General features: G+C 33.7%; 1 protein-coding gene across 1 annotated transcript; it reads left to right on the top strand.

Moving 5' to 3' along the window:
- The first annotated feature begins 3,048 nt into the window (after nt 1-3,048).
- Nucleotides 3,049-6,938, top strand: LOC133289821 (protein kinase PVPK-1-like). Its single transcript, XM_061487825.1, has 3 exons — nt 3,049-3,204; nt 3,845-4,974; nt 5,842-6,938. Exons 2-3 carry the CDS (start codon nt 3,863-3,865, stop codon nt 6,683-6,685), a joined length of 1,956 nt encoding a protein of 651 aa, XP_061343809.1. The 5' UTR covers nt 3,049-3,204; nt 3,845-3,862; the 3' UTR covers nt 6,686-6,938.
- The last annotated feature ends 10,675 nt before the right edge of the window (nt 6,939-17,613 follow it).

The raw sequence follows: 17,613 nt of genomic DNA, 5'->3' as shown, positions 1-17,613 counted from the left end.
AACACGATATCATATTGAGCTTACTGCAAATAACTTATCTGTAATAATTGCAGAAAAAATGAACCCAATAATTAATGATAAAGTAACTGATTTTTATTTTCTTCTCGTAGCAAAAACTCTTTTCCTGCTGCAACGAAAATAAATATCAATTAAAGATTGATATTTTACAAAGAACAATTATATAGGCTAATGCGTATTAATTAGTAATAACTTTAAATATTTAATCTTCCTTATCATTTGAAACCTAATGCTTTGCTCATGACAGATAATTAATTAGCTGTAGCATTTTCAGAGTAGAAGGGGAAGAACATATATAAGTTAATCATTTGTATTTATAATAGGAGGTAGGATATTTTGACTACCAATTTTTTCTACTACCACTCTAATCACCATTGGATTAAAAGTTATTTTTCTTTTCTCTCTCTTCATTCAACTTTTTCTCTAATCCAATAGCGATTAGAGTGGTAGTAGAGTAGTAGTAGAAAAAATTGGTAGTCAAAATATCTAACCCAATTAATAGATGTTATTTGTTTACTATAGTATATATTGAGTTCTTAAAACAAACAGATAAAAAAATATAATCATAATTGAAAATGGCACAGCAAAGAACATAATAGATATCGCTTGGAAACATCATTAATCCCTAAATGATTTTGGATGATTTTTTTAAAACATGCTTATGTCGTTGACTACTCCAATATTATTATTCCCTCTTAAATGGTGTAGTGGCTAATCTTAAATGATTTTACATTGACCACACACCATTAAATAGTCATTTGTCCTGGGGAATGATTTTTGTTCAATAATCAGACATCTGAGCCCATCATGGAAAAAATTGATCCATGTCTTTTAAAAAGAGATATTTCTACGGGATATGATATTTTAACAACTAATTAGTATTATTACTAATATTACTACTAATTAATTTCATCGTTAGATCGATTATGTTGATCCAACGGTTATATTTATTTTCATCTTTGTATGATTATGATTCTCCATATTTAATGTGAAAACATTAAATATGAAAATCATAAATAAATATAAAATATTAAATATGGGAAATCATAACCATACAAAGATGAAAATAAATATAACTGTTGGATCAACATATCGATCTAATGGTAAAATTTAATGGTAGTAACATTAGTAATAACATTAGTTGTTAGAATATCCTTCCTCTATTTCTATTTCAGTTTTTTAGAATGAGATATTTTATATTTCCTTATTTAATAATCGACAAAGATTTTTTTATTTAAAAGGAAATGAGAAAGGATATTGTAACAACTAATTAGTATTATTGCCAATCAATTTCATTGTTAGATCGATTATATTGATCCTAACAGTTATATTTATTTCCATCTTTGTATGATTATGATTCTCCATATTTAATACTTTATATTTATTTTCACCTTTATATAGTTATGATTTTTCATATTTAATGCTTTCACATTAAATATGGGAAATCATAATCATACACAGATAGAAATAATATAACCGTTGGATCAACATAATCGATCTAATGGTGAAATTGATTAGTAGTAACATTGATAGTAATATTGGTAGGAACAGTAATTAATTGTTACAATATCCTACCCCAAAAGAAATATACTATAAGTTTAATCGACCTTTATATATTAAATTGAAGTATACTATTTTGAAAATAATTTTTCTCTTAATTTAGTATCTTTTAAAAATAATGCACATGTGATTCTTATATTTTATTTCTTTCTTTCTTTTTAACTTTAAATTCTTTCAAATTATATATATTTTATAATTTGAAGTATTTTTCTCTTTGACTCTATATTTTATATTTTACTTAAATTTAAATTTTTTAAAAGAAACACAATCACTTATTAATATAAAAACAATATATTCTTTCCCAAAAAAAAAAAATATATATTCAGTAACGTATAAATCACAACAAATTTTCCCTATTAGCATATTTAATTAACACCATACCCCATACTTTACAGAACACAAACGAAAAAAAGCAAGAAAATAGAAATCTGTTTGATTGTCTTTTTATTTTTTTAAAAACTATTTTGCAGAATAATTAGTGAAATATTTTTTTTGTTTTAAAAGTTAAAATTCAAAACACAAAATAAAAATAACTCAAATATGTTCTCTGAATTTGATTCTAAAAACTTAAAAATAGTTATAATTTTTAGAAAACAGAATTTATCAAACAAGTATTTTTATTTTATTTTTTTGAAAATTCAAAAACTGAAAACAGAATTCAAACGACCCCATATTTTGTATTATAATAAAATAAAAGAAGGACAATAAAAAAGGAAAAGAAAATATCCTCAAAAAGTTGAAAGCAGTAAAAAGCAACATATTAAAAAAGATTTATTAATCTTATGTGAGAGAAGATATCTTCAGCTACAGAGACAAACATGAATTGAGTCGCATTACAAAAAATAAAAAAATGTAGTCCACTACTTTTTTTAATTGAGTAGAAAAAATATATTATCTTATTAATAAATCTCAAGGAGTGCCTCATGGTTCAAGAATGAGAGTGCCCCATGCCAGCCATAACCCATTTCCCTTCTCTTTGTGCATCAAGGGGGTGTTTGAAAAGGAGAAAAAAAATTTATCTGATAATCTCGATTTTTAGAAATATAATTTTTACATTCAGTTTATGATAATATCTAAAAATTAAAAATTTAAAAAAATTTAATTTTTCAAAAATTCTGAAAAATAACTCCTACCAAACGGCTCCTAAAATAAGCATTAAACTTTGTGAACATTACCATTAAGATAAGGAATTCCAATTTTTAATCTTTTTTATTTTTGGAAACAATTTTTTAATCTTTTTATTCTTTTTAGCTTTGCTTGTGGTGTTGGCTTCGTTTTCTGCAATTCCCAAAGCCCAAAATCTCTGCATCATCCAAAAAACTAACAGAAAAGAAAAGGAAGGAAAAAAAAAAAAAAAAAAAAAAACTAGAGCCAAAAATTAAAACAACATAATATTAGTATTTTTTTTTCTCTTTTTCTTTTGTTATTGTTACAGTTTTTATTTGTTTTATCCCTTCATTTTCGATTGGATCTGAGGCTCTTCAGAGTTGCAAAAGGCACACCAAAGTTGCTTTACTTTCCGGGAGTGTGGTTTTTCTTGGTTCTATGCACACAGAACTTGTTCCATAGTCATGGAAGAAGGTTTCTTGTTCTGCAATTGCATTGCTATTTCAATCCTTTGATCAGGTATGTGCTCTTTCTTTCTTGCTCTATGCATACCCTTTTGCTGCCTTTCTTTATGGGGTGGCTTTTAATCACTGTTCCTGGAGTACAATCAAAGAAAAATCTGAAGGTGGCTTTTAAAGAATAAAAAAACTTTAACTTGGGTGTTGGTACAAGTTAATGCATTTTTTGAATCAAAAACTGGGGAGGGCGTTGATTTTGTCAAGTTGGGTTTTTTTTGTTTTGTTCCGTGTTGACCAGAGAGGAACTGGGTTTCTTGGTAAATTTGTAAAAGACTGAAACTTCGCTATCTGAAAGCCTCTTTAATTTTATTTTATTTTGAATGCTTTATGTTGGGATAAAAGGGTTTGCCTTGTCTGATTTTAATGTTTTGCTTTTGGGTTCACCCGTTCCTGTCTAATGGATTCTGTTAAATTAGATGGTTTTCTGATGATTGTATCTGCTATAAGTCCCTTGCCAATTTTCTGATGTTGTTCTTTATTTTGGGTATTTGACTTCCATTCTGGGTCATTTCAGTGTTTCTTATTTCATCTGGCATATTGTGTTACTCTTTTATTTTTATTTTTAATAAGAAAATTTTGTAGGAGGAGATTTTTGAATGAGTAAATCTCAGTAATTCACTGTGTTGAGTTGGATTTTGCAGCTTATTAAAAATTTCTTGATGGAGTCACCTGTTGATGGAGCAGAGTCCTTATCAGAGATTCAAAATTCAGTTTCTGGGGTAGATCTTGATCCTCCTTCGACATCTGACACTTCCCGGCCTCCCTTAAGAGCATCTAGGAATCATTCCGGTCACCATAATTATGGAATGAAGACCATCCACCATCAAAACAGATATGTAGTTAATCAAAAGAATTCCTGTCAGGAGGCTAACAGTGTGGCGCATGAAGAAGGATTTCCAAATATGACGAAGCAGTATTATAACCCTAATGGCAAATCTGACTATGTGAGCCTTAATAAGACTGTTGAAAGTTGTTTAGGGAAGAATATCTCCACAATGGAAAAAAAATTGTGCATCAAGCAACCATCCGAAGATTCCAAGAATTGTGATTCTAGTGGCAAATTAGAATCTGACAGTCACGTATTAGGTTCATCAAAAGGAGTTATTGATCAAAAAAAGAGTTACTGTCACTCCGAGATTACTTTTTGTCCAAGTCCTCAGAATAGTTTCTATTCTGCCACTGCCTATTCAGAAGCCAAAGAAAGTTTTACCAATACTGGAGTCAGTGAATGTGTTAGTATTGATAAGTCAGTTGAAAGTGGAGAAGTTACTAATTCCTGTGAATTTAATGAGAGCAGGAAGACCAGCATCTGTAGAGGGAGTACTGGAAGCGATGTTAGTGATGAAAGCAGCACCAGTAGTTTGAGCAGTGCTTTGTATAAACCCCACATGGCAAATGATATAAGATGGGAAGCAATTCATGCCATCCGAGCTCGTGACGGGGTGTTGGAAATGAGACATTTCAGGTTGTTGAAGAAATTGGGAAGTGGAGACATAGGAAGTGTATATCTAGCAGAGTTAAGTGGCACAAGGACTTGTTTTGCCATGAAAGTAATGAACAAAACTGAGCTGGCAGGTCGAAAGAAGCATCTGAGGGCGCAGACAGAGAGAGATATATTGCAGTCTCTAGATCATCCTTTTTTACCTACATTATACACACACTTTGAGACAGAGACATTCTCCTGCTTGGTAATGGAATTTTGCCCTGGTGGGGACCTGCATGCACTCAGGCAAAGACAAACTGGGAAGTATTTTTCAGAACATGCTGCCAGGTTAGCAATTCCATTTTCTTTTTTTTCTCCTTGCTTGTACCCTGCAATTCTATCTACATATAACATGCAGAGCATGCGGAAACATATACGAGCAACAGATGAGTGAACCTGATATATGAACTCGAGTGTTCCATGGAACCAGAAGGAAACTGTATTGGTTAAGGAAAGCTCTATTTTTTTCTGTGATAATATGGGAACCAGCTGAGGTTTTCATAATATAAATGAAAAGCTGGATTGACACAGTGTACTTCCCGTTCATTGTGCCTCAAGGACCATGAGAAATTTTATATTTTATCATATGTCAATAATACAAATGGTCATTTGTTTGTGACTTTCAAATCCCTAACTCCTTAGAAAATCCATATATTTAGCAGAACATGGCCTGAGATTTCTAAGTAGCCTTGATGTTCTTTTCCACTCCCTTTATTGTCCGAAAACCATTGTGATTTTCGAACTCTTTTTAAGGATGTCAACCAAATTGGATAAGATTATGCTTGCTTGCACGCTCTACCTTTTCTTTTTCTGCCTTTATAATTACTTTAGTTCTCTACTTCCCCCCATTTCCACATCCACAATTGTGACATTCTGAGTAAATTTTATAAACTTCAGTAGTGCTAAGCGGTCCTACCAATCACCATGTTCTGGTCAATTTTCACTTCAATTCTTGTGAATGCTATGTGACTTAGCTCTCTCAATCCTATGTCCTGTCTAGGTGACAAATATATTAAGCTGCTTGTATATTATGTCTTAGTGATCTGTTTAGGAGACCTGGACTTTGACAAAGATGCTTTTTTTGTTGTTGAATGTTTTGAAAAATGTCAAGGAGGGTACGACTATGTTGTCATTTCATAAATCTGTGCTATGCAGGTTTTATGTGGCAGAAGTTCTCCTTGCTTTGGAGTACTTGCACATGCTTGGGATCATCTATAGAGACCTTAAACCTGAGAATGTGTTGGTGAGAGAAGATGGACATATAATGCTATCAGATTTTGATCTCTCTCTAAGGTGTGCCGTCAGTCCAACTCTAGTAAAGTCATCAAACTCCAGCTTGGAGACAAAATCCTCAGGATACTGCATGCAGCCTGCATGCATTGAGCCAACTTGTGTAATGCAGCCAGACTGCATCCAACCTTCATGTTTTACCCCGCGGTTTCTTTCTGGCAAATCCAAGAAAGAGAAAAAGTTCAAACCAAAGACTGACATGCATAATCAGGTGATCCCTCTCCCTGAGCTTATGGCTGAGCCCACAAGCGCCCGATCGATGTCCTTTGTGGGCACGCACGAGTACCTGGCACCTGAAATCATCAAAGGTGAAGGGCATGGCAGTGCTGTAGACTGGTGGACGTTTGGGATATTCTTATATGAGCTTTTGTTTGGTAGAACACCATTCAAGGGTTCAGCAAATCGCGCAACTCTATTCAATGTTGTTGGCCAGCCCTTGAGATTTCCGGAATCCCCTGCTGTGAGCTTTGCTGCCAAGGACTTGATCAGGGGTTTGCTTGTGAAAGAGCCTCAGCATCGTCTTGCCTATAGACGCGGAGCAACAGAGATAAAACAACATCCATTCTTTCATAATGTTAACTGGGCACTGATCCGTTGTACAAATCCTCCAGAGGTGCCAAGACAACAGGCCATGAAAGCAGTCACAACAGCTGAAAAGGTGCCTGGTGTGACGCCTTCTGGTAATTATTTAGATATTGATTTCTTTTGAATCATAATGTATGTTTTCTCCTTTGAACTAATTTCACATCTTTTATTTGTGTTGTTGGTCCTTGGTTCTTTAAGTTGTGTAAAAGGATGCAAACTCTTTCATCTACATTGATTAACGCTTGTCATATTCCATGATAAACTGCTGTAAGAAACTCCAAAATGCATTTAAGTGAGGAACAAAGTGTCTGTCTCTTATTTTCTCCTATTCCTCTGTAATATTATCTCTAAAGGTGAACCTTGGCATAACTGTTGGTGTTGTTGTTATGTGATTCGGAGGGGTCATAGATTGAATTCATGTAAGCCTCTTGCAATAGGATGATGTAAATAACCGAACCTAACCGAATTGTATTTTTTGAACCAGTTTTAAGAACAGAACTGGTTTTATAAACTAATTCAAAAAATTGAACCGAATCAAAAGAATCGATATGGAAACCAGTTTGAAACCGGTTCAAAACCAATTTAGAACGGGTTTGCACATCTGAATCGGTTGAGAACTGTTATGGACCTATACAAGGCCCATATACTTAAAAGCCCAATAAAGGGCAATCACATGACAGCTATACAATGACACAGTTGGGCTTATGAACTGCAAGGCCCAAAATTATTATACCCACAGATAAACTCTATAAGTAGGAGATAAAGCCTACAGTTATGATTTAATCTCTCTCTTGCGATTATGCTGTTACTGTGCACACACACCATCCCATTGGCTAAACGTCGTTATGGTTGTGTACAGTGATCTGTTACCTAAAGTTACCTATTTTATAGATACCTAGAGAGAGTACCTGATCCAATATCGATTTACTAGCATTTGGCTAGACAGTTCTGTCACTAAGACTTAACAAGAATCTGTTATAAATCGTTAATGACACAATAGGTTTGACTCTTTAGTCTTTACTACTTATAGAAGGAGCTTTATAGCATCATGCTGCCTTTTTTTATTTTTTATTTTGCAAATGCCAATTTCTCTATAAGAACATGTCTTACCTACAAGCTAGAGTGCTGGCCTACCGTGCATAGTCAAGGAATACTCGTAAGTAAATGGGGGTGTTGTCGCCTATTCATTATTGGAACCACGTAAGCAAATGATCAATTACCAAAAGTGAACTGTAAAAATTTGTGATTAGCAATGTTAGGATTCGCAGATGGACAAATCAGTAGCAGTATTCAGTGTACTCGTATACTTCTGGACAAAATCCCCATTGTAGTCAAAGTTTAGTTATTCACGCTAAATTAACTGCACCGTGGAATTTCCCACAATCTAGCCGCAAGAAACTGAGGATACTTACACGGCTCCAAATCCTGCATGCAGACTCACGAAGTATGAGTATTACATATGGACTCAGAAGTGTACAGGATTTTAATGAGAGAGTGATGGAAATAGAAAATGATGAGTTATATATGTTTTATGGGGAATGATCAGTGTATGACCGGTCAGACATAATGTAGTTTTTAAGAATTTGTAAACAAAAAATTTGTAAATATAATATTTCTCATGTTTTATTATTATTATTATTATTATTATTATTATTATTATTTTCTGTTCCTGCTAACTAGCGATATTTAGATTCTGATTATGGATAGTTTTAATCAGAATATTGTTTAAGACTAGTGCATGCCATTAGTCTTAGTTACAGTTGCACTATTACTTATAAAAGCGCATGTTTAAATTTATAGTTTGGGATTGGACTCCCTAAATTATATGAAATATTTTATTTTATGGAGTAAGTATAAATCTTAATCTTGGGTTGACCTTCTGACTAATGATATTTACTTCTCGAGTTTGAGTCTTGAGCTACCCACCTAGGAGAATTAATTCTCCTAAAATTTACTAAGCTAATAAGAATGCACCTTTAAGATTGCCTAGAAAAAGATTTAATCTAGGCATGAAAGTTGGTTCTAAAAATTTCTTACTGTACAATTCTTTTTTTTTTTTTAGAAAAAAAAAAACAATGTAACATATTTTGGAAAAAGGGAATCATATACTTAACACCACTTTTGGCTTAATACCCTTTATATCTGTTTTGTTATTGTTGGATCAATTTGAAATTAATAGTTGAAATTTCTTTTTGACTATCATTGATTGCAAATTAATGTTATGATAACCAAATAGATAATCCCTTTGAAAAATAAAATTATTTAGATTTAAATTTTAACAAGTATGAATGTAAGACTATCATTTTATCATTTACATTATTAAAGATTTTAAATTATGATAGTACTTACTTAAAAAGTTGAATTTTTTGGGACATAATGCAATAAACTCACTCTAACTGTGGGTCATTTTCAATAAAACCTTCCTATTCTAAAAACTCATCATGACTCATTGAAATCGCATTGTAAACTACAGACTAATATAAATGTTAGTTTTTCTACAAATGACCAATAGTTAGACGGGGTTGGTTGTTTTTTGTCCAATTTTTACTAATTTGTAAACTATCACAAGGTGGAACATATTGTCAGAAATTCTAAACTAATAACGTTTCAAAATTAAGCTGTTTATAGTTTGTACGGAAACTTGAATATGAAATTCAAGGGTCGAATTTTAGCAAGTTACTCCACGCTGTTGAAAGCAATAGCAATGAATAAGGCCCACCTTAAAGGTTAGTGGGGCTTTTTAGATTTAACGAAATGCACTATAAATAATAAAATAGCAAAACTCCACTAATTTTGACTGGACAAGGAAGGAATGAGAGGCCCACTCAGAAATCAGAATGTCCAACCTCAACCCAAATGTCCTAGATTGGTCTCGTAACTCGTAAGAGCATGCGTCATGACTCATATGCGTTGTCCCAACGACAAAGAAGCGCAAACAATGCCTAGCCGCAAAAATGGAAAAATGGATGATATAGATCCATGTTATTTTTATTTATTTATTTATTTATTTATGAAAATGTTTAAAGTGATACTTTTCTCATTTAATATGAGAGAAGTTTTTTTTCTACACTAATAAAAAATGTGGAGTTCATAAGTTAAAGAAAAATAAAAAGAAAAGAATTTACAAGCATATCTTCTTATGTTTTTATAATATGAAAAAATTATCTTTTACAATTGAAGAAAATAATTTTCCAAAAGTTTATAGGTTCGCGATGATAAAAAGGGTGACCGTTTAATTCAAAAAATTTGATAAAATAGTTTGTATAATGTAACTTATTATTATATTTTTTAAGGAAAAAACATATATCTTTTTAAAGGATATAACCTTATATTATTTTAGATCTTAATCGTTGATTTTCGTCCATCAACGGTTATAATTTATGGAGTCAAACTTAATGGGTTAAATTTATTATTAATTAATTAATAATTTTGATCAAATAAATTATAGCCGTTGATGGACAAAAATCAACGGTTATGATCTAAAATGATATAAGATTATATCTTTTAAAATGACAGATATTATTCTTTTTTTAATATGTGCATTCTGTACACCAAAGGTTTTCTCAATAATATTTTTTTAATGATTAAACTTTGACTTAATATTGAAACAGTTATTTTAGAGCCCATTTGAATGGACTTAAATTTTTTTTTATTTCTTACTTATTTTAGAAATGCTTTTTACAAAAGTTAAAATTATTTAAATTTTAAAAAAAAAATTATTTTTTATTAAAATTTTTGATTTTTGATTTTTACTTTTTTTAGAAACTAATTTTTTTTTTTACAAAAAAAACAGGATTTTAGTTTTTTTAATAACTTCCACTTCTTTTAAAAAGCAATCAAACAAAAAAAATTTTTAGAAACGATTTTTTTTCCCTAAAAGCTGCTTTTAGAAAAAGAAAAAAAAATCATTCAAACAGGTCCTTAATCACTGCAACCGACACCCATTAGATTGTAACTTAAATTTATAAACAAATTATTTTCAGTATTATTTGTGGGTTTAAGGGGGCGTTTGGTACACGGCATTTGGCCGGATTCCCGGAAAACTGAATTTTTCTAAATTTTAAATTTCCGGATATTATGGTAAACTGAATGTAAAAATCATATTTTTGAAAATTAAGATTCCCAGACAAATAAAAATTTCTCCTATACCAAACGCCCCCTAAGTGTTTTAACTAGTGGCGATGAGACGGGTTGTTTGTTGTATCTTTAAGTTTTTAAACAAATATTTTCGGTAGTAACCAGGGGCAGAGCTAAAGGAATATGAGTGGGCGATCACCTCGCTGAATTTCTAGAAAAATCGTGTGGGATGTCTGGACCTCTTTTACATTTTTTTTTTCACTCGGCCACTGGTTGTAACTTGTAACGTGACAACCAGGGGGCAGTGGCGATAAGATGGGTTTGACTTGTTAGGATATTTTCATGTATTTTCAGTCACGGCTTAGATGGGTTTATTCGTGACGATGTTATTAAATTCGGCCTGGTTATTGATCCGGTAGAAATATAGGGTTATTGATTCGATTAGTGGATCGCTGGTTCAACCTCGTGACCCGGTAAGCTAATCAGCTAAAAAGTACGAAAAATTATTTATATTTATATTTATGTTATGAAATTTAAATATTTAATTGATTATATGACTTATTATGGACTCTTATATGTATTAAATATAAATTATATTATATATATTAAAATTTTTATTCAATATCAAAACGTGTGAAATATGACATTTTTTAGAATTAACGCGTCGGCGTATCGTGTCGTGTCGTATCCCGTGTCAATGTCGGTGCATCATAGCCGATAAGTATATGTAAATTTATAATTTATATTAAAAAAACTATAAATATACTTAAATACTTGTAAAAAATATACCAATTTCAAATATTTTAATATAAAAATAATAAATTACACATCATTGTCCAACAAAAGATCAATCAAACATATAATATTTGTGATACTAGTGTTTCAGGTTCAGTAAACGACCTCTCTAACTATAAATCAAATCAAAATTCCATGCATATTGCATAATCAAGATAATATTAGTGTTGTAAGTACATAATCTATGTAAGTTAATAAGTTACAAATCACTCAAATATTTCAAAAGAAAACAAATCATTTGTGTTTGAGAGAAGAAGAAAAAAAGACATTAATTTATGAAAATAAATTAGTTTTTTTTATAGACCGGACCGGGTCTCCGGTTGAACCGATCGGGTCACCGATTTTTACGAAAATCGGCCAGGTCACACCGGTTCTGTAACATGACCTGTCCAATATGAAAACTGAATCGGTTACACGACCAGTTCACCGGTTTTTGGGTCGACCCGGCTGGGTCGGTCCGATTTTTATAACATTGCTTTAGAGCATGTGAGTTTTCTAGCTTGCCACTAGTATTTTAAGTCACTTCAATGCAATATATGTTAGTGTCGCAATCGGATCGCGACGTTACGACGAAGGATTGAAGGTTTAAAAAATAATAGAGTCGCCATCAAGGTTTATTTGGGAAAACTTTTTTATTTGAGAAAACTGGTCTTTGGAATAGAGAAATGAATTCGGGAGTCGATTATGAGTAGGGAAGATGTTAGCACCTTACACCGTCCGTTTAAAAATGGTTACCTTATATTAATTGTGTAAATTATTGATAAAATTTTAAATATTTATTTCACCCAAAGAATTAAACAAAAATGATTAAAGAAAAGAAAAACTAAATTTTAAAAATTTATTTTTGTGCTCGGTAGGATGGGTCCCGCTCCGACGTATCTCTCGGTACAATAGGGAACTCAAAGCTACGTCATTCAGTAGAAAATGTTTATGCGTTGGTTGATTTTAATTTTGAGAAAATAGTTCGAAATAATTTTGTTTTTAGGAATTTTAAATCATCAAGCTGTCACAGTCAAAATGACTCAAAATAAAATACACAAGATTAATAAGCTGTCACAGCCAAATCATCTCTATATAATAGGATACTTTTAATATTACATCTTTTATTATTAGAGATATTTATGATAAATTAGACTTTGTCACAGCTAAAATGATTCCGAACAAAAATATGCAAGGTTGATAAGCCGGCTAAATTAACTCTTTTTTCTAATAAAAGAAAAATTATATTATTAACTTTATTATTACAAATTTTACGATAAATCTTAAATCACCAAGCCGTTACAGCTAAAATTAACCAAAAGATTGATTGCGGAATGGACAGGCCGTCACGGCTATATCATTTCTAAAAAAATAACTTTAGTATTATAATTTTTATTACTATGAAATTTATGGTAAAATATATTTGGGCCATTCACAGCTAAAATGGACATCGGGGTTGACAAATCAACAACGCAGCTAAATTATCTATTAAGAATTAATTTTTCTTTATTTTCCAAATTTATACGAAACAGATAAAAAAAATGACAAAACTAGTAAAATCTAAAACTTATACCAGCAGTGATAGTAATAAGAGGCCCAAAGGCCCATTGGGTTCAGTTAGATTTAGTCTTATACCCAAATCAGTTTTAACAAACTGTTAGTTAGCTAAGTCTATTGTTAGTTAATTAGTTACAAGTGAGTGGTAGCTGATTCCATCTCACTTTTGTATATAAGACAACATCTCCTCTGTTAAAGCTTAATTCATTCAATATACAATAAACACTGTTTACATTCTCTTTCTCTTTCGTTCTCTCTTTATCATAGTTGTGATACCTTTCATGGTATTAGAGCTACCACAGATCCATAGAGACCAACACCAATAACAATTCTGCGCAAAACTCTGTTCACACCGTCTCCAATCCTGTCTCCTTCAAATTGAATGAAGAGAATTTTTTACCTTGGAAGCAACAAGCATCAGCTTCAATCAATGGTTACAATTTGACAAGGTTCATCACTAAAGAACTGCAAGATTCAGCTCCTGCTGTCATGGCTTCTTTCTTCTATGTCAGAAAGCTCATAGATGCTACTGAAAGTGAAAATAACGTTCAAAGCTCTCAAAGATCAAGCTCAAAGAATCTTGATACTCAACAAGATCAGCTTCTTCTGTCATGGCTTCTTTCTTCTATGTCAGAAAGCTTATATATGCGTATGGTAGGTTGTATAAGCTCATTCCAAGTCTGGCAGAAACTTGAAGATTTTTTTGCTTCACAAACAAGAGCCAAAGTTAAACAACTGAAAATTCAGTTGAAGAATACAAAGAAAGAATGAGATGTTTCTAAGTACTTACTTCAAATCAAGAAAATTGTAGACTCACTTGCTGCAACTGGTTCAAAGGTTGATACAGAAGATCACATTGATGCTATACTGGATGGTCTTAATGAAGACTACGACTCATTTGTAACTTCAGTCATTTCCAGGTCTGATCCATATACTGTAGGAGAAATAGAAGCACTCCTAATGGCTCAGGAACAAAGATTTGAAAGACACAGAAGAAATCTTGCAGGAAATATGCAAGTAAATATGACACAGATGCACCAAATGCAACCAAGAAGACAAAACAGCTTTTCAGGAAACTATAGAGGAGGATTCACTCGAGGAAGATTTCCTGGTAATAGAGGAGGAAATAGATTTCAAAGAGGAGGAGGCAAGTTCTATGGAAATGGCAATAGATCACAATGTCAAGTTTGTGGAAGGTATGGACATCTTGGCTGGGAGTGTCACCACAGGTACAATCAAAATTTTCAAAGTCCTTTTCCTCAAAATAGTAACAGTAACAATTCTGCAAATGGCTCTGGAAGTGGAAGTCTTCAAGCAAACATGACAGTCACCAACAATGCTGGTTCACAGCAGCAAGAAGATTCAACATCATACACTGGCTCTAGTCAGTTTGATTCGGCATCTGACTACTTCTCAGCTGCTGATTCATGCTGGTATCCTGATTCAGGAGCCACCAATCATTTTACTCCTGATGTAAATAACCTGATAAGCAAAGCAAAATACAATGGTCAGGAAGCTGTTCAAGTAGGTAATGGTTCTAACTTGAAAATCAAGAATATTGGACACTCAATCTTACACTCAACTATCTGTGCTATGTCATTTAGATTATCAAATTTACTTCATGTTCCTAGCTTATCCAAAAATCTATTGAGTGTTTCTCAATTTGCTAAAGAGCATAATGTCTTCTTTGAATTTCATGCTAATGTGTGTTGTGTTAAATCCCAGGCTACCAAGGAGATCCTTCTCCAAGGCAAGCTTAAGAATGGCCTTTATGCATTCGATGATGATCCACAAAAACTCCAAAGAAACACTGCTGAAGCTGTTTCAAGTCCTCTTACTAATGTTGTTTCGAATTTTCTTTGTAATAATACATCTAGAAGCTCTACTCTAGATATTTGGCATTCGAGATTAGCTCATGCCTCTCTTCAAACTGTAAAGTTGGCTCTTAGGCAATGTAACATACCATTCATAAATAAAACAGATTCAAAATTGTGTTGTGCATGTTGTATGGGGAAAAATGCATCAATTACATTTACCAAATGCTACCACTGTCTACAAAAGTCCTTTAGAACTTATTCTATCTGATATCTGGGGTCCAGCACTTGTTGCAAGCAATTCTGGCTCAAAATACTACATTATATTTGTAGATGCCTACTCAAACTACACCTGGACTTATCCCATGCAAAACAAGTCACAAACTTTTGACATATTCTCCCAATTCAAAACAATGGCAGAATTACAATTTAATACAAAACTCAAAGCACTCCAAACAGACAATGGAAAAGAATACTTGAAACTATCCCATTTGTTAAAACAACAAGGAATTATACACAGACTGACATGTCCATACACTCACCAACAGAATGGGAAACCAGAAAGAAAACATAGGCATATAGTTGAAACTGGCCTCACCCTATTGGCAGCCTCCAACTTACCTACCAAATTTTGGGAAGATGCTTTTCTCACAGCTACTTTTGTCATCAATCAACTTCCCACACCTACACTTAATCAAAAATCCCCTTTTGAAATCTTGTTCCATAAAATCCCTGACTATACCTACCTAAAACCCTTTGGCTGTGCTTGCTACCCCTACTTGAGACCCTATAACAGACACAAAATTGATTTCAGATCAGCCAAATGCATTTTCCTAGGATACAACCTAAATTATAAAGGATATAAGTGCCTAAGTCCAACTGGTCAAGTTGTCATGGCTAGACATGTTCTGTTTGATGAGTCAGTTTTTCCTTACAAAGAGCCATCATATTCTGTAACTTCTACTTCAACTTCAACACCTTCACTTCCACCTATAATTCCTATTGTCCCAATTACCTCTCATCCAACTCACATGTTACCTAATTCACCTATGTTGAGTGCCATTAATATTGATTTTTCTGTTAGCACTACTAACTCTACTTGCAGATCCTCCATTCCCACTAACACTGATTATAGAATTAGTCCCAATATAGCAGCTAGTTCTCCTCCAGTTGCAGCACCACTTCTCAACAACCACAATATGACCACTCGAGCCAAAGCTGGTGTTTTCAAGCCTAAAGCTTTTACGGCTTCTTTGGAACCTACCTCTGTATCCCAAGCCCTATCCCAACGACACTGGCTTCAGGCTATGAAAGATGAATATGAAGCTCTCCTTAGAAACAAAACTTGGCAATTAGTTTCTCTACTACCTAACAGACTACCTATTGAATGCAAGTGGGTATTCCGAACTAAGTTTAAACCTGATGGCACTGTTCTAAAGTACAAAGCTCGACTTGTGGCTAAGGGCTTTCACCAACAAGAAGGCTTTGATTATCAAGATACCTTCAGTCCAGTTGTTAAGCCAGTGACAATCAGGATTATTCTCACTGTTGCTCTATCTAAAGGGTGGCCAATTCATCAACTAGATGTAAATAATGCTTTCCTAAATGGGGATCTTCAAGAAGAGGTATTCATGCAACAGCCACCTGGTTTCACTCACCATGACAAAACTCTTGTGTGCAAGCTTACTAAAGCACTCTATGGTCTAAAACAGGCACCACGTGCCTGGTTTGAAAAGCTTAGCACTACTCTTCACTGCCTTGGATTTTCTACTGCCAAATGTGACTCTAGCCTCTTTATCTCCATCACAAAGAACACTACTCTTTTTGTTCTTGTGTATGTGGATGACATCCTCATCACTGGATCCTCCACTTCAGCAATCACATCTCTCATCCACTCTCTCAATAGCACCTTCGCCCTCAAATATCTTGGACAACTTCACTACTTCCTAGGCATTGAAGCTCACAAAACACACTCTAGTGGCTATCATCTAAATCAGTCCAAGTACATATCAGATCTTTTGAAGAAAGCCAACATGCTGGACTGCAAGTCTATGCCCTCACCCATGACATGCAACCCCAAACTCTCATCTCATGACGGATCCCCACATCTTGATCGAGCTCAATATCGCTCCATTGTTGGAGCTCTCCAATATGCCACCATCACAAGACCTGATATTGCATACAGTGTTAACAAGCTTTGTCAGTTCATGCATAACCCGTTGGACACCCACTGGAAAGCAGTCAAGAGAATATTACGTTACCTTAGTGGTACTGTCACGCATGGCTTAGCTGTTGAGCCTTCGAACCACTTTCACCTTGCTGCATATTGTGACTCCGACTGGGGTTCTGATCCAGATCATCGTAGATCCACGAGTGGTCTCTGCATCTTCTTCGGTTCTAATCTAGTCACATGGTCCTCCAAGAAACAGCATGTCGTCAGTAGGTCCAGCACCGAAGCAGAGTATAGAGCTCTAGCCGCTACTGTTGCTGAACTTAGCTGGATCTAGTCTCTCCTGTCTGAGCTTCACATCAGAGTACCTCGTTCACCCACTATCTACTGTGACAACCTTTCTGCAGTGCTTCTCACATCAAATCCTTTCTTCCACTCTCGTACGAAACACTTTGAGCTGGACCTCCACTTTGTTAGAGAGAAGGTTATATCTAAAGTTGTATCAGTTCATCACGTCCCTGCCTTAGAGCAGATTGTTGATGGGCTCACAAAGGCAGGGGCAACTGATCCCTTTCTGCCCTTCCGGTCCAAACTTCGCGTCCTCAATCCCAAGTCCACTCAGTTTGTGGGGGGATGATAGTAATAGAGGCCCAAAGGCCC

This window comes from Gastrolobium bilobum, unplaced genomic scaffold, assembly GCF_033153095.1.
Source record: "Gastrolobium bilobum isolate Gb01-03AN ecotype WA unplaced genomic scaffold, APGP_CSIRO_Gbil_v1 utg4848, whole genome shotgun sequence".
Lineage (NCBI taxonomy): Eukaryota > Viridiplantae > Streptophyta > Magnoliopsida > Fabales > Fabaceae > Gastrolobium > Gastrolobium bilobum.
This window is presented reverse-complemented; position numbering and strand designations above follow the sequence as displayed.

What these genes read in the sequence shown, in the direction of transcription:
- LOC133289821 (XM_061487825.1), top strand. Translation starts at nt 3,863, where the DNA reads ATGGAGTCACCTGTTGATGGAGCAGAGTCCTTATCAGAGATTCAAAAT. An exon ending in TTTTCAGAACATGCTGCCAG is followed by an intron (nt 4,975 to 5,841) that starts GTTAGCAATTCC and finishes TGTGCTATGCAG; the next exon opens with GTTTTATGTGGCAGAAGTTC.